The sequence below is a fragment of the Simochromis diagramma genome, unplaced genomic scaffold, assembly GCF_900408965.1.
Source record: "Simochromis diagramma unplaced genomic scaffold, fSimDia1.1 OVJJ01000023.1, whole genome shotgun sequence".
Taxonomy (NCBI): Eukaryota; Metazoa; Chordata; class Actinopteri; order Cichliformes; family Cichlidae; genus Simochromis; species Simochromis diagramma.
This window is the reverse complement of record NW_024387208.1, coordinates 13322-37845: the sequence shown is the minus strand read 5'-3', so window position 1 is coordinate 37845 and position 24524 is coordinate 13322. Positions and strand designations below refer to the sequence as shown.

General features: G+C 41.6%; 1 protein-coding gene and 1 long non-coding RNA gene across 3 annotated transcripts; both read left to right on the top strand.

The window, feature by feature from the left end:
• The first annotated feature begins 3372 nt into the window (after positions 1-3372).
• On the top strand, positions 3373-9006 carry LOC120746015 (zinc finger MYM-type protein 5-like). Of its 2 annotated transcripts, none has more exons than XM_040051238.1 (3): positions 3373-4196; positions 4977-5126; positions 8517-8605. In XM_040051238.1, the coding sequence occupies exons 1-3, from the start codon at positions 4112-4114 to the stop codon at positions 8525-8527; spliced, it is 246 nt and encodes an 81-aa protein (XP_039907172.1). In that variant the 5' UTR covers positions 3373-4111; the 3' UTR covers positions 8528-8605. The 2 variants fall into 2 exon arrangements, with proteins under 2 accessions (XP_039907172.1, XP_039907171.1); XM_040051237.1 differs by lacking the exon at positions 8517-8605 and adding an exon at positions 8687-9006 and having other exon boundaries at positions 3383-4196; positions 4977-5609.
• Positions 9007-20499: 11493 nt separating this feature from the next.
• Positions 20500-22073, top strand: LOC120746020. The gene is made up of 2 exons (XR_005698757.1): positions 20500-21104; positions 21965-22073. It is a non-coding gene; the product is annotated as an uncharacterized LOC120746020 (long non-coding RNA).
• Positions 22074-24524: the final 2451 nt, after the last annotated feature.

The window sequence follows — 24524 nt, the reverse complement described above, 5'->3', positions numbered from 1 at the left end:
CTGTGAGTTGTGTGGAAAGTCTTTTTCCTGGAAGAGTGTCCTAAAATCACACCAACTCATCCACAGTGGAGTTAAAGCGTACAGCTGTGATCAGTGTGGCAGAGCTTTTACTCACAGCAGGAGCTTCCAGAATCATCTAGTTACCCACTCTGGAATTAAGGTATACAGCTGTGACGAGTGTGGGAAAACTTTCAGCCACATAGAGAGCCGAAATGCACACCTACGCATTCACACCAGACATTATGTGTACAGCTGTGAACAGTGTGGCAGACAGTTTATAACCAACAGGCAGTTACAACAACACATGTTGACCCACACTGAGGGACGACCTTATAAATGTGACCTGTGTGAGAAGACTTTTAAAGCTCCACGTTACCTGAGACAACACCAACAGATCCACACCAGAAAGGGACTCTACAAGTGCAGTTACTGTGAGGTATGTATTTATATTGTTATCTTGTCATTTTAGCCTGACTGTTTGGAACAACTCTGCTCATTAAACTGTGTTAGCATGTTAGCAATTCTACTGCATGGAAAAGCAGCTCTGAGTGATTATTCAGATTTTCATTTCAGTTGTGATTTTTGTTTACAGGATCATGAAAAACTAAAAGTGGTGAAAATTAATATGATGGTGTTATTTAATGTTCAGGCAGTTTCCTGGTATATAATGATATTGTTATTATTTCAGCGTAAAAGGCCTTTTGTTTACAGAGCCTGATTCCTCTGTTAGGAGCACATGTAATAAAATAAAACACAAATGAAAATAAACACAAAACCAAAACATTCTGTAATCTTCTCTTATGGTTAACAAAGTTGTATCGTTACGTAATGGTATTGTAATATTGTAGCAGTAGTATCATTGCTTGTTTTTAACTTTATTACTTTTAGACATTAGTGTTAAAATACAAATTTAATGTTATAATTTCAGTGTCATGGGGGTAGTAGTGTTTGTCTTGTGTCCCATTCAGCTGAGTGTTATAACTGCACAGTTACAGTGTTATTAATGCAGTATTAAATGAGTATTACTGCAGTTAGTAGTTTAGCACTGCGTTGGTACCCTGCAAATATTAGCATAGTAGTACTTTAGTGTAACTCAGATGTTACTGTAACATGAAATAAGTATTACTGTAGTATTATGGTGGTAGTATTGTAGTTATTGCAGCCCAGTAAACTGAGTGTGTTGAAACAGTAAAATGTAATTGGACGTCTGCAGAGATGCTCTTTATTTCAGGCGACGTTCAGGATAAAAATGTTGAAGGACTGACTTACACTGTCTTTGTGTCTTTCTTCAGAAGCAGAGCGACACAGATGGATCCAGTTCTCAACCCTGTCATTACTGTGGTGGTGGGAAAGACTTTGTCTGTGACCTTTGTGGAAAAACTTTCAGTGATCAATACACCCTAAAAAGACATCAACGTAAACACACTGGAGACAAACTGAAATACTGCAAAGAATGTGTCACTTAAAATGTCATGAACTGATTCACAGTGGGGTTAAAAAGCACCTCTGTGATCAGTGTGGGTCATGCTTCACCACTGCAAGGGATCTTAAAAGACACAAACGAGTCCACACAGGAGAGAAACCATACAAGTGCAGACACTGTGACAAAAGCTTCTCACATTCAAGTAGTCGTATCTATCATGAACATACACACATGGAAGGAAACTACAGCTGTGACCAGTGTGACAAGAGCTTCAGGAATCTCAGTTCATACTCCGAACACAAACGATCCCACGTTACTAATAAACTATTTCACTGTTACCAATGTGCCAAAACATTCACTTCATTATCGGCTCTGTGCAAACATCAGCGTGATCACTCAGGGCTGAAATCACTCCCATCACAGTGAATCTGCAGAGACAGAAAGATCCTCTTCTGGTTTCAGGGTCAGACTTAAAACCCTTGAGATCAGGCTCCACAGAGTTCAGATGTAAAAATGTGATGAGGCAGCTGTGAATGAACATGTTCGTCTTGTGTACTGAGAAAAATTAAACAGCTGATGAGTAGATAAACATGTTAAACTGTGTTATAGACAGGATGCACCTAGCTGCTACTCAGGTGCGTATGTGTTTCAAAAATTACGAATGCGTAGTGACATTTATGTTACCAAGCGCCTTTGCGTACTTGACCATCTCATTCAACCTGACACGTGTTGCTGCAGCTTCTTTGGTGTTTCGCCACCACCTAAGAAACACCAACCAGAGCCAGAGCCGAAGAAAAGACTTTTTTCGAATAAGTGACTTTGGGGATGCTTTCCGATGGATCTGTGGACATCACAAAAGTCGAGCAGGAAATCATTTACATTGTGTCTGTGTCCAGCAAAGGAGAGTTTACCTCTGACTTTCTTGGACTGATTGAACTGGGTGCTGACCGCACCGCGTAGGGATGGACTTGTGACACTTCTTGAGGACACAGGCTTGGATAACTGGACAACAACGTTGGTCGCTGCGTGCACAAACGAGGCTGCTATCAACGTGGGTATCTTCAATGGCGTTGTGCCAAAACACCGGCACCTTGCTACAGTTGGAGACTCTCTTGTGCACATTCTGTGCACAGCACACACACTGGAGAATTGCTTAAAATCAGTTGATCGCAAGGTTCCTAACTGTGAGACGTTTAATCGCTGTGTGGTCAAGCTGATGCAGTTTTATTTGCAAAAAAAAGTGGAGCAAAAAAAAAAAATGCTACACTGAAGAAGCTGTGTGAAGAAAATGGGATCCCCTTTGTAAAACTGGGTATGTTTCATAATACCAGGTGGTCTTCATGGAGGTCATTTGTTTTGTACCAATTCGCGAGAGTTGAGGCTCGAGTATGAAATGTATGGTTTTCAGGGTTTTTATCATTAACTCTGTTTCCCTGGGACTTCACCAGTGTGTTATGAATAAATTTCAAATATTTACATGTTACCATAGTGACCAGAGAGCATTAAGGGGCAGAGAGGAGGATGTTACTCTCAGTGTTGTTGGCGCATTTCAGGAGGAGCCTGCTAATAAAGTTAGTGAATACAGGTTTATTATTATATTTACAAAATACTGCAGTTTTTGTCTTGGTCATATCATTTTATTCTGTTGTATTTATCTGCAACACCTTAAATGCCGGTCCGGGAAAATTTGTGACTGTTGGAAAACAGTTCACACGATACACATCACAGCAAAGCACCTCCCACATGGTTCTAAGACAAGGCACTATGTGTGTGTATGTGTAAACATCTGTATGCATGTGAGTGTGTGTGTGTGTGTGTGTGTGTGCGTGTCTTCCAACTGTTTCTAACAACATCCTTAGTCATAATCTCCCCCACACCCAATATATGGTTCAATCCCTTTACTGCTTCACCATACACAACACAGTGAAGCCATACCAAGGGCAGGAAGCTTACCAAACATCAAACACCCCCCCCCCCCCCCCCCCCCCCCCCCGGAACCTCGAGAGGCTGGGGAGGGGGACAAAGGAATTCCTTTTATCACAGAGTTGAAACAATGTAGAGATGGCAAGCATAAAAATGACAACATTTAACAATTCACTTTAACAAGACGAACTGGGATCATGTCATTATGAGAAAGAAGGAAGGGGGGCAGACGCTCCAAAGACAGCAAGTGCGGTGGAACAGGCCAGGTACACAGAGGGAAGACGGGACCGATTTAAATGCAAGCATGTTGGGAAAACGTGAAGAAACAAGCAGCATTTCAGTGATATTGGAGGCAGCAAAGCTGAGTAGAGAATTTATAAAATTAGGATCTGAATACCTGTTTTTATTTTTTAGCCATTTTCCATTGTAGACAACAACGTTTCAAATTTATCCAGGCCTTAAAGTTCGTGTGTGTTCTGCTTAGTCAGTGCCGTAGCTCCGCAAACGCACATAACGCACACTGCGTAGGGCACCAAATGGCCGGTAGGGCACCAAAAAAATCAGGGTCGTAAAAAAAAAAAGTAAACCATATTAATACTATAAATATCATATGCATTAATATGGTGAAACAATACAAAAGCAACATAAAACAATTTTCCCGAGAAAAGGGGTGAATCTGCTTTGTGCCCTGTCTCCAGTCTCCTCCTGGTGCCCCCCCCCCACTCCCAGTGGTCTGTTCTATAATTGGTAAACACCTGTTTGAACATGGCCTCGAAACGGCAACAGGAGTCGGGAGCGGAGAAAAGAAAGAAGAAGAGGAAGCGTGATGAAACTCAGGCGTCGCTTGCCGGTAAGGCAATGTTTAAATAATAATAATAAAAAAAGTTCATTATTGTAGCCCTTGCTTGCACGCTCATGTCCGTCAACTCTGTGATAGCTCCTGTTAGCAGTGTTCATACTGTGTTAACAAATGTTGCAAATGATTGATGTTGGGTAGTTTGTTTACGTTGTGGATATGAATATAGAATGGACTACTAAAAGCAACTCATCATGGTCACTCAATTGACGGTTTTCAGATAACGTTAGCAATCGTGAGTCACGATTGCTAACGTTATCGTGATTCGTGAGACTAGCATTTCCCTCCTCAGGTTGCTAGCTGGCTAACGTCATGCATGCTACTGATTAACCTTAACTTTGGGATAGGTCAGTGATGCAGTCAAGTATTATTATCAGATTAGACAAGATTACTTTGTATGTTGCTGCATTTCAGGATATCTATAAAGACGCATATCTTATTTATGCCATTGACGTCTGAACACATAAATAGTTCTCGTCTTTCTTTAGGTTCATAGATCAAGGGCGACATCTGTTGGTGAAACTGTAATATGAAACCTATATCTTCCAGTAATATAGATTTCCTACTTGCGCATTTATATCAAATTATGTACAGCATGTTTATATTGCCATTTGCCATTATGAAAATCTATACATGTAAAATATAGTTAGTAATTTTTAAATGTACCAGTGACTTACTTAATTTATTAGTCTTATAATGCAATCTTTCGTAGGCCTACTGTAGATTCAAAATTCTATTTCTGTAAAATCCCTGAATATTTTCTCTTGTATGCAGGGTCAATGCTTAAATATGTTCAAGGAGGATCTCAAGGACAGGATGAACCATCCAGTAGTAGTGCCATCCCTGGACATCAACCACCAGCCATTGTAGACCCTGCAACAATCCCTAGCCAAGAAGAACAAGAACCATCAACCACCAGTTCAGGTACAGTTCCATACACAAGTACCACTGAGAGTCCTGTCACTGAGAGACTATCAGAAAGTGACACTGTGGAGACATGTGTGCCCCCTTCAACCGATCCTGCTCTTTGGCCAGCTCACATTGTAGATGCTGAACGTGTTGAAATTGTGCGGAGAGGTCCTTTTAATGTCAGCTCTGATTTTAATTTTCCAAAGGGGCCTGATGGAAGAGCATTTCACACTAGCCTTAAGTTCAAAATTCTTCCCAATGGAGAAAAGGTTCACCGGAGCTGGTTAGTGTACTCACCGCAGAACAATGCTGTGTTCTGCTTTGCATGTAAGCTTTTCAGTGTGAAGGATATAAAGCTGAGTACAGAGGGCTTCAGTGACTGGTCGAACATCAACATCCGTTTGAGGGGTCATGAGTGTAGCCAAGACCACATACAGTGCATGCTTAAGTGGAGAGAACTGGACACACGGCTAAAGAAAAGCATGGCAATAGATCAACAGGAGTTGACCTTACTAGAGGCAGAAAGGAAAAAGTGGCGAGAGATTCTCAAACGATTACTCTCAATAACTCTCTCACTGGCTTCCAGAAATTTGTCTTTTAGGGGCTCTTCTGACTGTCTTTATGAGCCGGACAATGGCAACTTCTTGAAGGAAGTAGAGCTTATGGCAACATATGACCTTGTAATGGCAAATCACTTGGCCAACATACAGTGGGGCAAAAAAGTATTTAGTCAGCCACCGATTGTGCAAGTTCCCCCACTTAAAATGATGACAGAGGTCAGTAATTTGTACCAGAGGTACACTTCAACTGTGAGAGACAGAATGTGAAAAAAAATCCATGAATCCACATGGTAGGATTTGTAAAGAATTTATTCGTAAATCAGGGTGGAAAATAAGTATTTGGTCACCTCAAACATGGAAAATCTCTGGCTCTCACAGACCTGTAACGTCTTCTGTAAGAAGCTTTTCTGTCCCCCACTCGTTACCTGTATGAATGGCACCTGTTTGAACTCATCATCTGTATAAAAGACACCTGTCCACAGCTTCAAACAGTCAGACTCCAAACTCCGCCATGGCCAAGACCAAAGAGCTTTCGAAGGACACCAGGAAAAGTATTGTAGACCTGCACCAGACTGGGAAGAGTGAATCTACAATAGGCAAGCAGCTTGGTGTGAAAAAATCAACTGTGGGAGCAATCATCAGAAAATGGAAGACATACAAGACCACTGATAATCTCCCACGATCTGGGGCTCCACGCAAGATCTCATCCCGTGGGGTCAAAATGATCATGAGAACGGTGAGCAAAGATCCCAGAACCACACGGGGGGACCTGGTGAATGACCTGCAGAGAGCTTGGACCAAAGTAACAAAGGTCACCATCAGTAACACACTACAACGGCAGGGAATCAAATCCCGCAGTGCTAGACGTGTTCTGCTGCTGAAGCCAGTGCATGTCCAGGCCCGTCTGAAGTTTGCCAGAGAGCACATGGATGATACAGCAGAGGATTGGGAGAATGTCATGTGGTCAGATGAAACCAAAGTAGAACTTTTTGGTATAAACTCAACTCGTCGTGTTTGGAGGAAGAAGAATACTGAGTTGCATCCCAAGAACACCATACCTACTGTGAAGCATGGGGGTGGAAACATCATGCTATGGGGCTGTTTTTCTGCCAAGGGGACAGGACGACTGATCCGTGTTAAGGACAGAATGAATGGGGCCATGTATCGTGGAATTTTGAGCCAAAACCTCCTTCCATCAGTGAGAACTTTGAAGATGAAACGAGGCTGGGTCTTCCAACATGACAATGATCCAAAACACACCGCCCGGGCAACAAAGGAGTGGCTCCGTAAGAAGCATTTGAAAGTCCTGGAGTGGCCTAGCCAGTCTCCAGACCTCAACCTCATAGAAAATCTGTGGCGGGAGTTGAAAGTCTGTGTTGCTCGGCGACAGCCCCAAAACATCACTGCTCTCGAGAAGATCTGCATGGAGGAATGGGCCAAAATACCAGCTACTGTGTGTGCAAACCTGGTAAAGACCTATAGTAAACGTTTGACCTCTGTTATTGCCAACAAAGGTTATGTTACAAAGTGTTGATTTGTATTTTTGTTATTGACCAAATACTTATTTTCCACCCTGATTTACGAATAAATTCTTTACAAATCCTACCATGTGGATTCATGGATTTTTTTTTTCACATTCTGTCTCTCACAGTTGAAGTGTACCTCTGGTGCAAATTACTGACCTCTGTCATCATTTTAAGTGGGGGAACTTGCACAATCGGTGGCTGACTAAATACTTTTTTGCCCCACTGTAAAAGATGAAGGTTCCCACACACATTACCTCAGCCCTGAGACACAGAACGAACTAATTCAGATTATCTCTTCAGAAACATTCCGCGCCATTGTGAAGCAAATCCAGTTGGCAAAATACTTCTCCATCATTCTTGACTGTACTCCAGATGTGAGTCACACTGAACAAATGTCAGTCATAGTACGCATTGTTTGTTTCCAAGCACAACCAGATATTAAAGAATACTTTCTTGGCTATATAAATGTGGAGCAAACAACTGGCCTTAACCTGTCCAATGTTGTCCTTGACAAGTTGAAGGAGCTTGGCATTCCATTTGAAAACTGTCGAGGACAGGCCTATGACAATGGGGCCAACATGAAGGGGAAGAAGCAAGGTGTTCAGGCCAGACTGCTACAATTAAACCTGAGAGCATTGTTTGTGCCTTGTGGAGCTCACACGATGAATCTGGTCATAGCTGATGCTGCCAAGTCCTCTCCAGATGCAACTGGCTACTTTGGGTATTTGCAGAAGTTGTTCAATTTCTTTTCCAGTGCCACCCAGCGATGGGCCATTTTAACAAAACATGTGAAATTGACACTTAAATCTTGGAGTGACGTTAGATGGGAAAGCAGGCTTCAAAGTGTAACTGCTGTCCGGAGTCAGACAAAAGAAGTGAGGGATGCTCTCCTGGAGGCCAGAGAAGCTGTAAGTGATGCAGTCGCAAAGGTGGAGGCTCAAGTGCTTGCTGAGGAAGTAGCCTCATTTCGATTTTTGATTTGCTCCATCGTGTGGTGTGAACTTCTTACAATCACAAACCAGGTGAACAAGTTACTACAGTCCAGCTCCATGCAGCTCGATGTTGCTGTCAGGCTCATTGACACTGCCAAAAGTAACCTCTCTAAATACAGACAGTCTGGGTTTGATGAGGCTGTGTCAGCTGCCAAAGAACTCTGTGAGGCCCTGAACATAGAACCACAGTTGAAGGAGAAAAGGCTCAGGAGCACAAAAAGGCAGTTTGCATATGAAGCTGTTGATGAGCCCCTCCATGATGCCCTTAAAAAGCTTGAGGTCACATTTTTCAATTGTGTTGTGGACTCTGCTTTAATCTCCCTACAGGAGAGGTTTGAGACCATGAATCAAGTGAAGGAGAAATATGGAGTGCTGCTTGATTTCAGCAAAGTGAATGGGATGTCCAAGGAGGATTTAAAAAAACACTGCACTGAAGTACAGAAGACACTGACAGATAAGGGAGTAGCTGACATTGATGGACCTGAGATGATGCAGGAAATCATCAACCTTCCTCAGCTGCCACCACAGACGTCTGCTTTGGAAATGCTGTCATTTTTACATGACAATCAGCTTCAAGAGGTATATCCCAATCTGTGGATTGCTCTGCGTATTGCACTGACCCTGCCTGTCACAGTTGCCTCTGCTGAGCGAAGCTTTTCAAAGCTCAAACTCATTAAAACGTACCTGCGTTCATCAATGGGGCAGGAACGTTTAAGTGGTCTGGCTGTTATCAGCATCAATGGTGACGTGGCTCAGAAGCTATCATATGATGACCTTATAGCTGATTTTGCAACCAGAAAATGCAGGCGTGTGCCTCTCTAGGGCCTAGAGAGGCACACGCCTGCATTTTCTGGTTGTCAGAGTATGCCCTAGAGTCTAGGGCATACTCTGACAACGAATTGTAAAAATGTTTAACATAGTTACTTAAGGAATGTGGCTTTTGTGTTCAAATTCTTATTTTTCTTATTTAAGTTTCTTATTTAAATTCTATTGTGAAACTATTTGTAAATATATTAATAATAATACTATTATATTATATATATTATTTTTTTTATAAAAAAATTACACATTATTGCCAGGCTCTTTGTTCTTGTTCCAATGTTCAATTTTTCTTTCAGTATTTATTTGTAACAGTATTTTTAACCTCCTTTAACCTTATTTATTTGTTTAACTGTCATGTTTGTTGTTATTTAATTAAACAAATTCCACTGAGAAATTCAAAAGTATTAATGTTTTTTTTTTTTTTTTCAGTGGCGGGGGGGGGGGGCACCATAAAGCATTTGTGCTTAGGGCACCCAAATGGCTAGCAACGGCCCTGTGCTTAGCAGTAGGAAATCAACAAAAATAAGGCTTTTATGGTGTAAAAAAGAAAAAATTGCTTTCTTGAAAAGACTAAATTTACAGGTTAGTAGAGGTGCAACGGATCACGGTTGATGCGAAATCCGATCCCACGCCACGATTCGGTACGCACGTGATCTGAAGATTCGAAAAAGAAAAAAAAGGTATGTGTATGGTGCACGTGGTCAGTCTGTCAAGCAATCCGGTTGTTCAGTGATGACGCGACGAATCCTACTTCCGGGTCTAAAGTAGTCTGCGTTTAATATGGCTTTTGTGTTGTTAACATGTTTAATGTTATGTATTTTCTTCTATTTGATCTCAAAAAGCTCCTAAAACAGTCAGTAATCCCTGTTGACCTCCCTCGGCTTTTATTACCGCTAATCATTTATTTAAGCTCAGTTTTTAAAACCTTAGGATGTAACTACAGCCCAGCCCATGCAGCAGTATATGAATGACTAACCTCATATTGTGGATGGATTATCTCAGTTGTTCTCCTGGCTGAAGTTTGGTCCTTTTACAGCATCCTGCCATGCGATTACATTTGTTCCTGACCACCGAGAACACTCACGTTAACTTTTTTATCGAGTGGAAAAAAAAGTTAGCTTGTTTATATTATGCTAACATAGCTGTGTCGCTAGCGGTCACGTAGCACATCATTATATACCAGCTAGCCCAACTTCAGTAACCCTACAAACGTCACTGCTGTTTAGTTTTCTGTCTTCATTTATGCTGGAAGTGATAACAGAGCTGTACATTTTAATTTGTTTCCAAAACCCTGCAGTCAGGACATGTTATATTGTATTTAGATAGAAGCTAGCGAGCTAACTCCCTGCTAACTTCTAACTCCGTTAAATGTCATAAATTCCGTTTTCATGGATGCCTGGATGTTAAACTCAATTGTTACACCTAATAGAGCAGAACGCTGATCATTTTATTAAAGATGAAAGACTTTAGGACAGTTTTTCAACTCTCAGTAATGCCATAGTGATCGTTTGATATATGGACCTGCAGCGGAGTTTAGACCCAGACAGGGCTAGTGACGTCAGACTGAACAACCGGATAGTTATGGTCAGCGCTAGCAGTCCAAGTGCCGGAGACTTTGGGAGAACCAACCTCTCACTGAACAGACTCCTCTGGTTGTTTATGGCCGTGTGCAGAGGGTGCCCAGCATGGTCCATAATGTCCATATTGCACCTTAATTTGTTTTTATATAAGTGCGTGGAATGAGTCTTCAGTTGAATGTTTTTTAATAGGCAAAAATACTTAAATAAGTAAACGGCGAGTAGAATTTTTCTTTTTTTTCTACTTTTGCTGATCCGAAAATTGATCCGATCCATGACTTAAAACCATGATCCAATCCGAACCGTTAGATTTTTGATCACTGATGTAATTAATTAATAATCCACTCAAAACGTTGTTTTCCATATTGTTAGTAAAAAATATTGTCAAGTAAGGGGGCACAATGTGGTTTAATTCTGCTAGGCCTGGTTGTTTTAGGATGTAAACTCAAACTGTACATAGTGTTTAGAAATTCGTTGGTCATTTTATGTTTGTTTGTTTTTTTATTCAACAGGTCAATATTAAAATCACCACAGATAAACATAAATTTTTGATTTGTTTTAGAGAATATTTCTTCTATGAAGTCATTAAATAGAGAAAGGTGTTCTCTATATACAGCTAGTTATTACATTTTTCTCTCTTTCCTTATAAATTTCAATTTTTATACCATCTAATAAATTATCATTCGCAGTTGTCATACTTTCCACCACCTTGTAATTTAGGTTTTTATCCACATGCACAGCTACTCCCCCTCCACTTTTGTTCCTTCTATTTACAAAATTCACATCAAATCCCACCAGTTCAAAGTCCAGTCCTTTCTCAGCATTGGTCCATGTTTCAGAAATGGCAATAATTCCAAATGGATTTGTCAACTCAATTAGATATTCCTTTATATTGTTGAAGTTGGCACACAGACTTCTGCTATTAAAATGGATTATTGATCATTTATTTTCCATGTTGATGGTGTGTTTAAACTGTTCATCAGTGAAGTAGCAGCAGTTATTGCTGATGTTATAGAAGAAATTATTTTCCGGGTCTATATCCTTTTCTAAGTCTAGAACATTATGGTCTGTGTATCGAAATGTTCTCAGTTCCAGATTATCATTAAGAGAATTCCAATGAGTTATCTTGATATTGTTGCCAGATGCAGATGAAGCTCTTTTAGACTGTGCCATGTGTTGTGTTGTGTGTCACGTCACATGTGTATTCATACCTCCAGTGTAAGTTGAACCTCAGTATTTGTCCAGCTCCTCCATATTTCTGTTGACCAACACTTTGGCTTGTTCCGGTGTTCCATTGAGTTTAATGAATACTTTACAGTTGGTGGTCCATGTACTCTGAATTTTTCCCTGTTTCTTCAAGTAACGTGTTTCCTGGCAATGTCCGCATTTCTTTTTATCAGATGTTCATTCACGAAGACATCGGCTCCTTTCAGTTTCTTTCCTTGTTTTAACAGTGCTGTTTTGTGTTTTCTGTTAGCAAATCTCACAATGATGGCTGGTTTGTCACCGTCATTTTTTCGGGATAGAGGGTGGCAAGCCTCAATGTTGTTATAATTCACTTCCACACATTTGGACCGTAGACAGGTAACCACTTGAAGCTCCGTGGAGTTGACATCTTTCTCTCCTGGCCCTCCTATATTGTCAGCTGCGACCCCCCCCCCGGGCGTTTGACCAGGGTTTGATGTGAAGCCCCGTAATGATGACATCGTTCATCCGGGTGTACTGCTCCAAATCCACCACTCTGTTCTCCGGGTACGCCAGCCGCCGATCCTTCTCTGCGTTCTGTACGCGGAGAGCCTTAACTTCCTCGACCAGGTCCAGGATGGCTTTCTGCTGCAGTTTGACAATAGAAATCTCCTCTGTCATAAACTCCAGCAGCTTCTTAATATCGTCGCCTTCCTCAGCTGACAGAACTTTTTTCGGGCCCATGCTGAGAGACGCTCTTCTAGCGTCTTTGCTCCATCAAAGCCATCAGAGGCAGATTCCAGTGTAAACGCTGTTCCCACATGTTCCCTGCTGTCAGACCTGCAGGGTTTAGGCCTGTGGTGTTCTCTTCTGTCTTATACTGAACACAAACTATTTTTTTGGACTGGCACAAATAATTTGTGTGCCTTCTTATTTGATGCAGAACACCTATTTGTTCTGTAAATACATTTAAATTGTTATATAAAAACACCTGAGGCATTGGCTGCATTTTTAAGCGAATAGTACCAGATAACTGTTGTTTGCAAAACATGTGCAGAATTTTTAGAAATGTACAATTTTGTATTTGCATTTCAAGTTATGAAAATGATTCTTCAAACATTTTTATGGGCTTCACAGTAAAAAAATGTAACTTTTTTCTACTCTGAGTTTGAATTTTTGCTTGAACTTAGATAACTTGTGCTGATATATTATGCCGAAATGTAAAAAAATAACTCAAATTTCAGATATTTGAGGTTGTGCTGAAAAGATTATACCAAACAAGGCGAAATAAACTGTTTTAATAATAATAATAATAATAATAATAATAATAATCATAATAATAATGTAGAGGTAAAATCAAAAGTAGTCAAAAATGGCAAATTATACTTGGACCCCGGAGGGTTCAGCAGTTACTTTGGTGTTCCTCCACAGAAATGTCAGAAGTAGTCTGAACTGCAAAAGGAGCACGTATTCTGGTTGCAGGAGGTGAGCTGGCTTCAAACAAATGATTTTCATGGCATATTCTGCACCACGTCTCTGGGCGATCAAGGAGAAGAGGAAACTATATTACACTGCCAATGGCTGACTCCCTCAGACATCGGTGTGTTGGTGGTTCTTTGTGTCTGGGGATGGGCGTCCAGGTACACACCGGCTCACCCCTTGGGGGCCGCTTATCGGGCCTGGATCCTGGGGCTCGCTTGGGCCACTTCGGAGGTGGGGTGCCCCCGGCCTCTCGGCCTGGGGCTCGGTCACTCAGGCACAGCTGGCTGCTGGCGGAGCTCACGGGTGCGTCACTGCAACCCCTCCCTGGCTTCTGCTCCGCGGCTGCTGAGTGAGCCCTCATCTGGGACTCTCCTCAGCTCTTCCTGGGACAGTGGCGCGGCTGCCCCTCTGTTGGTCTTCCTTGGTCTCTTGTGTTCTGGGGGCCTCTGGATGTCTGGAGTTTTGATCTCCTCCATACCTGCTTCATGGCCTGGAGGACGGGGCTGTGGCCCCCCCACACCCTCTAGCAGATCATTACATGAAGGAACCTTTTAAAAAAACAAGCGCGTCCATGCTCACAGGTGTACACACGGGTGCTCACACCCACAAACTACACCCTTTTTGGCTCCTACCTCAAAGCACACTGTGTTCTGTTGATCTTATGTGCTGCACAATAATGTTTAATATTTAGTATTTACTGTCATATTCCCATATATCATTGTGATGTTGTTTATTCTATTACTCTTGTTCTCTTCTGCTTGTTTCTTTTTTCTTTCTCAACAGGTGATCCAGATGATCGATAGATGCATTTTCTTTTTCTTTTCTTTCTTTTTTTCCCTGCCCATTGTGTTGGTTTTTGTTTTTTGCCCTTCTCCCCCGTCCCTCTTCTCAGCTGTTTCTCTTTCTTTCTCCCCTTCTTTTCTCCAGTCAAGTCTGTCCCGTATTCAGCAAGTGAAAATAAAATAAACAATAAAAGGTGAATCAAATGGACCATTATGGCAAGGCTGGGATGGTCAATTTGGTAAAGTAAATCCGTTGGGCATCTTTCTTTGCCTTTAGACAATAATTCCGATGGCAAAAGAGCCAAACGGGACAGGAAAAAAAAAGAAAAAGGAAACTATATTACACTGTGAGAGGGCGACTGATCCAAAACATAAACACAAAACTGAAACTGGATCTTATTGTAAGGTTATCGGGCCTTATTCCAGTTTTTAAAACACAGAAAATTGTTTGTGTGCATTTGAGGGTCGACGTGCCAGTTCACACTCCACACCAGTTGGTGGCGGTAAAGGACAATTTTGTTGTTTGACAGCCGCCAATAAACAATGTAAAGAAGACGATGCGCCTTCCGGGATGACGGAGCTATTTTTTCATCCAAAGCGAGTAAAAGGGTGAATTTGGATGATAAAACAAACTAAACCAACGTTTGGCCCACCCTTGTCTCCTGGATCGTAGCTGAGATCAGCGTGAACCACGTGGGTCTCTGCTCCCTGATCTGTTTCCTGTGTTTGGAAAGAGTTGCAGCTTCATCGCGGAGTTTCTCTCGGTTTGTGGGCTCATCTAAAGGTAAGCACCGAGCTAACTTTACTGTGAGTTCAGTTCATGTTGAGTTTACCTCCTGAATGAGGTCTTCTGCTGCTCTCCTCGGTGTCTGTTCACAGTTTATTGTGAACACGTTGAGAGAAGAGTGAGAGAGTGTTTGGAGAAAAACACCAACTAATCATTAGCTCAGCATGCTGGGAGAAGTTGGAGCAGAAAAGTCTTTTCATTGTCCCTGCAGCTGTTTTTCTGCCTGCACCAAACCTCTACAGCCTCGTTTCTATTTGAAGTGATAACAGGAAATGGATGAGAGTGATCTGCTGCAGTATCAGGGTCACAGTCAAAGGAGCTTGCAAAGAAAAGCGTCTGGACTTCTTTAAGTTACTTGAAGACGTTTCACCTCTCATCCGAGAAGCTTCTTCAGTTCTAAGGTCAAATGGTGGAGAGTCCCAGATATAAACCTAGTGGGGGTGACCCCCCACAGAGGGACAAAAGGACCCCCTGATGATCCTCTAATCGCCCGAGACAAGGTGTGAAACTGGGTGTGGGTCCCAATCAGCCAGAGTTTCGGGTGAGTTCATTGTGAAATCTGGCCCCACCTTATCATGCGAATTCCTGAGATCAGATGGCCCAGGATGTGAGTGGGCGTTAAGGCGTCTGGGAAGGGATCTCAAAACTGGATTATAGATGGCAGAGAGTTGGTGTCGTAAACCCCCGCCTCTGTTCAAAGATGGTCGCTCACAGTGGACATAGATGGCTTCTTTCACGCCTCTTTCAAACCATCTGTCCTCTCTGTCCAAAATGTGAACATTGGCATCCTCGAAAGAGTGTCCTTTATCCTTAAGTTGCAGATGGACTGCTGAGTCTTGTCCTGTGGAGGTGGCTCTTCTGTGTTGTGCCATGCGCTTGTGAAGTGGCTGTTTGGTCTCTCCAATGTAGAGGTCTGGGCATTCCTCGCTGCACTGTACAGCATACACCACATTGTTAAGTCTGTGTTTTGGCGTTTTGTCTTTCGGGTGAACCAGTTTTTGTCCGAGCGTGTTGCTGGGTCTGAAATGCACAGGGATGTCATGCTTGGAGAAAACTCTCCTGAGTTTTTCTGATACACCGGCTACATAGGGGATGACAATGTTGTTGCGTCTGTCCTTCTTATCCTCCCTCGCTGGTGTCTGGTCTTCTTTTCTGTGCCTCTTTGCTGACTTTAAGAACGCCCATTTAGGCATAGCTGCACGTTTTGAGTGCTTCCTTTAGATGTGTGTGTTCCTTCTTTTTTCCTTCAGGTAGAGCTGGGCGATAGAACGATAACGATATGTATCGCGATATAACTCTTTCTCGATAGAAAAATTAAACTATTGCGATAGACCTCGCCGCTCTTGTCCTCTTAAAAAAAAAAAAAAAAAAAAAAGAACACCCAATCCAAATTAAGTAGCGCAGAGCCGAAACCAATCACAGCCGCAGCGTCACGTCACGTGACTTGTTACGTACAGCACAAGTGCCAAGCCGCACATGTGTATTTGTTTGGGAAGCAGCCAGCCACCGTACCGCCCGGGTAATGGAGGAAATGAGTGTGCCGACTAGAAAAATCAACCGAGCGTGACCGAAGATTACCGAAGAGAAAATAGATGATGGTTCCAATGCTGGAGAGATTGTCGAACGGAAGAGCCATAGAAGTTCCGTAGTGTGAAGGTATTTCGGCTATTTCAAGTCTGACAAAAAACAGAGTAGCGTGCACTGTAAATTGTGCCGAAAGCAAGTCTGGAAATACAATAAACTGGTGCATGCGCTACGTCCACACGTACCCGGGTATTTTTGAAAACGCAGATTTTTCTATGCGTTTGCACCTTCCGTCCACACGTAAACTGCGTTTTTGGTCACTGAAAACGAAGATTTTTAATCTAAATGAATTTCTACAATACTGTTACTGTTAATTCTACTCTCTGCAGTGTTTAAATGCTTACATATACGCACAGTTACTGTCCCTCCACACATACGACTCGGTTCTGCTTCTATGCCCCAGCTTTGTTTACTTTTTCCCACCGAGGCTTCTAGACTTCTGATTGGCCAACATTTCTGCACGGTTAGGAATCTAGCGCTACCTGCTGCTTTGGCATGTTCATAGCAGCGTTTTCCTTCATTTCTGCCTTTATGTGTGGACGGGATTATTTTTTAAAACGAAAACGGAAAATCTTCGTTTTCAAAAATACCCGTGTACGTGTGGACGTAGCCTCAGTCTCTGACTGGAAGCGCTAATTCGTCATTCGGCTTTTGTCAGACTAAAGTAACTGTTAAAACTGTTTGAAAAGCTCAGCTATACAACAAGGAGAGATTGAGAATTTCCTTTTAGTTCTCAGTTTATTTGATTTTGACAAAAGTTAGTCAGTTTTGTCTGTTCTTCTGTAAAACAAACTAAGATTTGTTTTTAGAATTAATATTTTGTTTCTAAGTGGAATTGACAATTTAGTAGCCTGTTTTATTTGTTCTATTTTGAAACTTAAACGCTTTAGCAGCTGCCTTTTGTGTAGTTTGCAATATTTGCCTTTATTTATCTGATAAAGTCTCATGTTCCTTAAGTACATCTACCCTGTTGAACTTATTATGGGAAATAAATATTTAAATAAAAACAAGCTGCTGATTATTTTACATTTTTCTTGTGAGCAACGGCACATTTGAATCTTACAAATATAGTTATTTGGCTTATATCGTGATAGATATCGTTATCGCCTGAAATGAAAAAAACATATCGTGATATGAAAAAATCTTATATCGCCCAGCTATGCCTTCAGGCTTAGAGGGAACCTGTTCTGCCCGGTGGTGTAGGGTCCTAATTACTCCAAGTTGGTGTTCCAGAGGGTGATGGGAGTCAAAGAGGAGGTACTGGTCCGTAGTACATCGAAGTTTACCGGAAGCCCACACATACGGACCAGTACCTCCTCTTTGACTTCCATCACCCTCTGGAACAGGAAGATGTTAACGAAAACTAATGAAACGGAGATGAAAGTAAACAGTGTTCATATTTGAAAGCAAAGAGAATAAAAATATATTGTGGTGGTTAATGTGCAGCTCCTGTTGATTTGGTGAAGTCGTGTTTTTAATCATGTGAATGTTGGGTTTTATTTCATTTTATCTACAGAAGTTTTTCCCACTTGTGATCGTCCAGATTGATTAGTTGGGTTGACTTGAATCATGTGAAGGTTTAAAGCTGCACTTCCCCCAAAAAGAATAAAGTATAATCGTGAAGAATGTAAAAATGTCTTCCTGTGTCAAACACAGCTGCAGTCAAAGCAGGAAGGAAACCACTGAAACCACTGATCAAAGCTCATTAATCAAAGACTGCTGATCAATGACCATGAGTACCATTCAGAGAGTTGGAGTCGCTGCAATCACAGCATTTGATCAATGAGCTTTGATCAGTGGTTGTTGATCAATGATCATGAGAATTTGCATATTAATGCTCAATAACTGACCTCCCAGCCCATTGTTCCTTCAGTGGTGCTCGTTTCAGTCATTATGCAAATGCACTGTTGAAAATTGAGGAGAGCTGCAGTCATCTGAGAGTGAAGAAGTCACTTGGATGAGTGACGAAATGTTTCTCCCACAAAAAGCTACGTCCAGATGAACAGAATCAAAGTTTGGGGAATGGTGGAGGTGGTGGGACTGGGGGGCTGAAGGAGTTGAAAGTGTGGGGTGGGGGAGTAACAGGTCTGTCCCTGTTTGTGGAAACCACAGGAGGAGCTGTTCAGGCTGTTGCTGGGTGTGAATTGTTGATGGAGTCTTTAAACTTGTAGTTGCTGTTTTCCAGACTGAAGCAGAGTCGTTAGCTGAAAACTGGTTTTAGAGGTTCATTCAGGACACCTTCTCAGGCTCTTACAGCCTTACCTGTATCATAACAAAGTGTATAAACCCCAATCCACCTTTAACATGGTCCTTCTCCCAAACCTTCAAATAGGACTTTCTGGCCCTGTCATAGTAAAGGGCTGCTTAGAATATTAGAGCCAATGTCACAAAGTTCCTCCTGAAGTATAAGTGAGTGAGAGAGTTTCCTCACTTTGCAGCACAACACGTCTCACAAGATTTCTACAAGCAATCAGAGTGAAATTTGTACTTTGTGTTGTCAGATGAACATATGAGACACTTTGACTCTTCAGTGCAGTGTGGAGCCTAACAAAGATCTGTTTTGTGTCCCAGCTGATCAGCAGGAGGAGAAGAGTCTGACGGAGCAGCAGAGGAACATTTTCAGCCATCTGGACTCAGCTGAGTCACTACAGAGGAAACAATGAGCTCAACACAGGAGGTGAGGAAAATATCACAGTTTCACCAAATAATCAGTCACGTCTCAAACTCTCATCCTCCCAACCTGTTATATGACTGTGTTGCATATTATGTTGTTTTTTAGAGACCACAGCACATGTTAAAATAAGGAAGGTTTATTCATCAACATTATTAATAATCAAATGGACATTTGTCAGAGTTTTACCTCTGATACTGCTGGATAAACAGAAACTCACTCAGGAACGAGGTCACACAGAGCTCAAGTTTTCACTTGCGAGGGGGAAGCAGTTGTCTCCAACCCACTTCAACTTGCTTTCCCCCTGCAGGTTGTTTTTATTGGTTACACACATGAATATTCATAAAGCTTGTTGTTGTATTACCTATGAGAAACTACTATAACTGGTTACGAAGTGATTGGACTGTGCAAGCGTGATTATACATTGTGTCAGCAGACCCAATATCTGATTTCAACACATGAGGACTTACATGTAAGCTTTAATCTCCAGTTGATCAAATCCCACTGAGCAGTCCTTCCCTTTAAATCTAACCTCTCTTCTTCCTCTCCTGTCCTGTGTGTCTTATCTTTCTCCATCTCTGAGTGAAGTTAGCTCTCTTTCTTTTCTCTCCCTGTGATGTGCAGCAGCTGGACCTTTAGCCACCAACACACTGTGAGACAAACCGCACACAAACAGTTTGTGTGTTTGCTGATGTTTGTTGATAGAAACGCTGCATTTGAAATTACCTGTTTGTTCAGGTGCTGTGCAAAAAAGAAAGAAGAAGAACCTCTCACTTTAACTCCTGACTATGACTCACAGTTTTGCCTCTTTCATCTCTTTTTATGTTTCAAACCCTGGTGATTAGTACACGATCAGGATTGTCTTTCATGTGTTACTTTTCCCATTTCTCAAGTTGGTTTGATGTTTGATGCCTGCAGTGATGAAATAAACCCCTCAGATGCCTTAAAAGTAACACATCTGTTTTGCAAATGTAAGGAGTACAAAATACAATTTTCTTTTTCTAATGTAGGGAGCAAAAGTAAAATATTTTCCTTCACTGGATCAACTTTTAAATGTTACATTGTAATTATTAATATTGAAAAATGACAAAATGATAGAAATATATAATAGGAAACATGAAACATAAAAAAGTATAGACTTGGTAAACATTTATACTTTTCTGAGTGTGTTAGCATGCTAGCATTAATAACTGTACAGCAGGAGGGATGGGCATGATTTTAGTGTTTAAACAGTCATGAATTATTTTTAACACCAGGTTGGATGTAATGTGTTAGAACTACCAGCAGGTGGGGATAAGAGACCTTTAAGGTGTTTGGTGCCACACTCCACCTTCAGGTTTAAAACTAGTGTTAATGGAGTTTGAAGGTTGATTTTGTTCCACGACTGCATTTCACTCACTGCCTCTGTTTGTATCTCTGTCACTGCAGGACCAACATGGAGCGAGAAGTCAGCGCTCTCAGGAGGCCGACAAACCTCACAGAAGAAAGGGAGAGAAAACACACACCTGTGACGAGTGTGGGATGGGTTTTATTTCCAAGTGTCACCTGAAACAGCATCAGGTCATCCACACTGGAGAGAGACCGTTCAGCTGTGACTTGTGTGGAAAGTCTTTTTCCTGGAAGGGTTCCCTAAAAAGACACAAAGTCATCCACAGTGGAGTTAAAGCGTACAGCTGTGATCAGTGTGGCACAGCTTTTACTCAAAGTGGCCACTTACAGAGGCATCTAGTTACCCACTCTGGAATTAAGGCATACAGCTGTGACTTTTGTGGAAAAACTTTCAGCCACATAGAGACCCGAAATACACACCTACGCCTTCACACCAGACATGTTGTGTACTGCTGTGAACAGTGTGGCAAACAGTTTATAACTAACAGGCAGTTACAACAACACATGTTGACCCACACTGAGGGACGACGTTATAAATGTGACCTGTGTGAGAAGACTTTTAAAGCTCCATGTAACCTGAGGCAACACCAACAGATCCACACCAGAAAGAGACTCTACAAGTGCAGTTACTGTGAGGTATGTATTTATATTGTTATCTTGTCATTTTAGCCTGACTGTTTGGAACAACTCTGCTCATTAAACTGTGTTAGCATGTTAGCAATTCTACTGCATGGAAAAGCAGCTCTGAGTCATTATTCAGATTTTCATGTCAGTTGTTATTTTTGTTTACAGGATCATGAAAAACTAAAAGTGGTGAAAATTAATATGATGGTGTTATTTAATGTTCAGGCATTTTCCTGGTATATAATGACATTGTTATTATTTCAGCATAAAAGGCCTTTTGTTTACAGAGCCTGATTCCTCTGTTAGGAGCACATGTAATAAAATAAAACACAAATGAAAATAAGCACAACACCAAAAACTTTCAGTAATCTTTTCTTATGGATAACACAGTTGTATCGTTACGTAATGTTATTGTAATATTGTAGCAGTAGTATCATTGCTTGTTTTTAACTTTAGTACTTTTAGACATTAGTGTTAAAATACTAATTTAATATTATAATTTCAGTGTCATGGGGGTAGTAGTGTTTGTCTTGTGTCCCATTCAGCTGAGTGTTATAACTGCACAGTTACAGTGTTATTAATGCAGTATTAAATGAGTATTACTGCAGTTAGTAGTTTAGCACTGCGTTGGTACCCTGCAAATATTAGCATAGTAGTACTTTAGTGTAACTCAGATGTTACTGTAACATGAAATAAGTATTACTGTAGTATTATGGTGGTAGTATTGTAGTTATTGCAGCCCTACAGTAAACTGAGTGTGTTGAAACAGTAAAATGTAATTGGACGTCTGCAGAGATGCTCTTTATTTCAGGCGACGTTCAGGATAAAAATGTTGAAGGACTGACTTACACTGTCTTTGTGTCTTTCTTTAGAAGCAGAGCGACACAGATGGATCCAGTTCTCAACCCTGTCATTACTGTGGTGGTGGGAAAGAGTTTGTCTGTGACCTTTGTGGAATAACTTTCAGTGATCAATACACCCTAAAAAGACATCAACGTAAACACACTGGAGACAAACTGAAATACTGCAAAGAATGTGGGAGAAGCTTCACCACATCGCATCACTTAAAATGTCATGAACTGATTCACAGTGGGGTTAAAAAGCACCTCTGTGATCAGTGTGGGTCATCTTTCAGCACTGCAGTCAACCTTAAAACACACAAACGAGTCCACACAGGAGAGAAACCATACAAGTGCAGGCACTGTGACAAAAGCTTCTCACATTCAGGTAGTCGTAATAATCATGAACGTACACACATGGAAGGAAACTACAGCTGTGACCAGTGTGACAAGAGCTTCAGGAATCTCAGTTCATACTCCAAACACAAACGATCCCACGTTACTAAAAAACTGTTTCACTGTTACCAATGTGCCAAAACATTCACTTCATTATGGGCTCTGTGCAAACATCAACGTGATCACTCAGGGCTGAAATCACTCCCATCACAGTGAATCTGCAGAGACAGAAAGATCCTCTTCTGGTTTCAGGGTCAGACTTAAAACCCTTGAGATCAGGCTCCACAGAGTTCAGATGTAAAAATGTGATGAGGCAGCTGTGAATGAACATGTTCGTCTTGTGTACTGAGAAAAATTAAACAGCTGATGAGTAGATAAACATGTTAAACTGTGTTATAGACAGGGATGCACTTAGCTGCTACTCAGGTGCGTATGTGTGTCAAAAATTACGAATGCGTAATGCACTTATGTTACCAAGCGCCTTTGCGTACTTGACCATCTCATTCAACCTGACACGTGTTGCTGCAGCTTCTTTGGTGTTTCGCCACCACCTAAGAAACACCAACCAGAGCCAGAGCCGAAGAAAAGACTTTTTTCGAATAAGTGACTTTGGGGATGCTTTCCGATGGATCTGTGGACATCACAAAAGTCGAGCAGGAAATCATTTACATTGTGTCTGTGTCCAGCAAAGGAGAGTTTAACCCTGACTTTCTTGGACTGATTGAACTGGGTGCTGACCGCACCGCGTAGGGATGGACTTGTGAGACTTCTTGAGGACACAGGCTTGGATGACTGGACAACAACGTTGGTCGCTGCGTGCACAAACGAGGCTGCTATCAACGTGGGTATCTTCAATGGCGTTGTGCCAAAACACCGGCACCTTGCTACAGTTGGAGACTCTCTTGTGCACATTCTGTGCACAGCACACACACTGGAGAATTGCTTAAAATCAGTTGATCGCAAGGTTCCTAACTGTGAGACGTTTAATCGCTGTGTGGTCAAGCTGATGCAGTTTTATTTGCAAAAAAAAGTGGAGCAAAAAAAAAAATGCTACACTGAAGAAGCTGTGTGAAGAAAATGGGATCCCCTTTGTAAAACTGGGTATGTTTCATAATACCAGGTGGTCTTCATGGAGGTCATTTGTTTCGTACCAATTCGCGAGAGTTGAGGCTCGAGTATGAAATGTATGGTTTTCAGGGTTTTTAATCATTAACTCTGTTTCCCTGGGACTTCTCCCGTGTGTTATGAATAAATTTCAAGTATTTACATGTTACCATAGTGACCAGAGAGCATTAAGGAGCAGAAAGGAGGATGTTACTCTCAGTGTTGTTGGCGCATTTCAGGAGGAGCCTGCTAATAAAGTTAGTGAATACAGGTTTATTATTATATTTACAAAATACCGCAGTTTTTGTCTTGGTCATATCATTTTATTCTGTTGTATTTATCTGCAACACCTTAAATGCCGGTCCGGGAAAATTTGTGACTGTTGGAAAACAGTTCACACGATACACATCACAGCAAAGCACCTCCCACATGGTTCTAAGACAAGGCACTATGTGTGTGTATGTGTAAACATCTGTATGCATGTGAGAATGTGTGTGTGTGTGTCTCTCTGTGTGCGTGTCTAAATGTTTCTAACAACATCCTTAGTCATAATCTCCCCCACACCCAATATATGGTTCAATTCCTTTACTGGTTCACCATACACAACACAGTGAAGTCATACAGAGGGCAGGAAGCTTACCAAACATCAAACAAACCTTCACAAGGGTGTGCTTGTGATAAAACACTACAGCCCCCCCCCCCCCGGAACCTCAAGAGGCTGGGGAGGGGGACAAAGGAATTCCTTTTATCACAGAGTTGAAACAATGTAGAGATGGCAAGCATAAAAATGACAACATTTAACAATTCACTTTAACAAGACAAACTGGGATCATGTCATTATGAGAAGGAAGGAAGGGGGGCAGACGCTCCAAAGACAGCAAGTGCGGTGGTACAGGCCAGGTACACAGAGAGAAGACAGGACCGATTTAAATGCAAGCATGTTGGGAAAACGTGAAGAAACAAGCAGCATTTCAGTGATATTGGAGGCAGCAAAGCTGAGTAGAGAATTTATAAAATTAGGATCTGAATACCTGTTTTTATTTTTTAGCCATTTTCCATTGTAGACAACAACGTTTCAAATTTATCCAGGCCT

Bases quoted from the DNA above. Each gene is read 5' to 3' on its own strand.
- LOC120746015 (XM_040051237.1), top strand. From the start codon at position 4,112: ATGGCCTCGAAACGGCAACAGGAGTCGGGAGCGGAGAAAAGAAAGAAG. The intron at 4,197-4,976 runs GTAAGGCAATGT...TCTTGTATGCAG, and splicing joins AACTCAGGCGTCGCTTGCCG to GGTCAATGCTTAAATATGTT. The intron at 5,610-8,686 runs AGGAGTTGACCT...GATGATGCAGGA, and splicing joins AAGCATGGCAATAGATCAAC to AATCATCAACCTTCCTCAGC.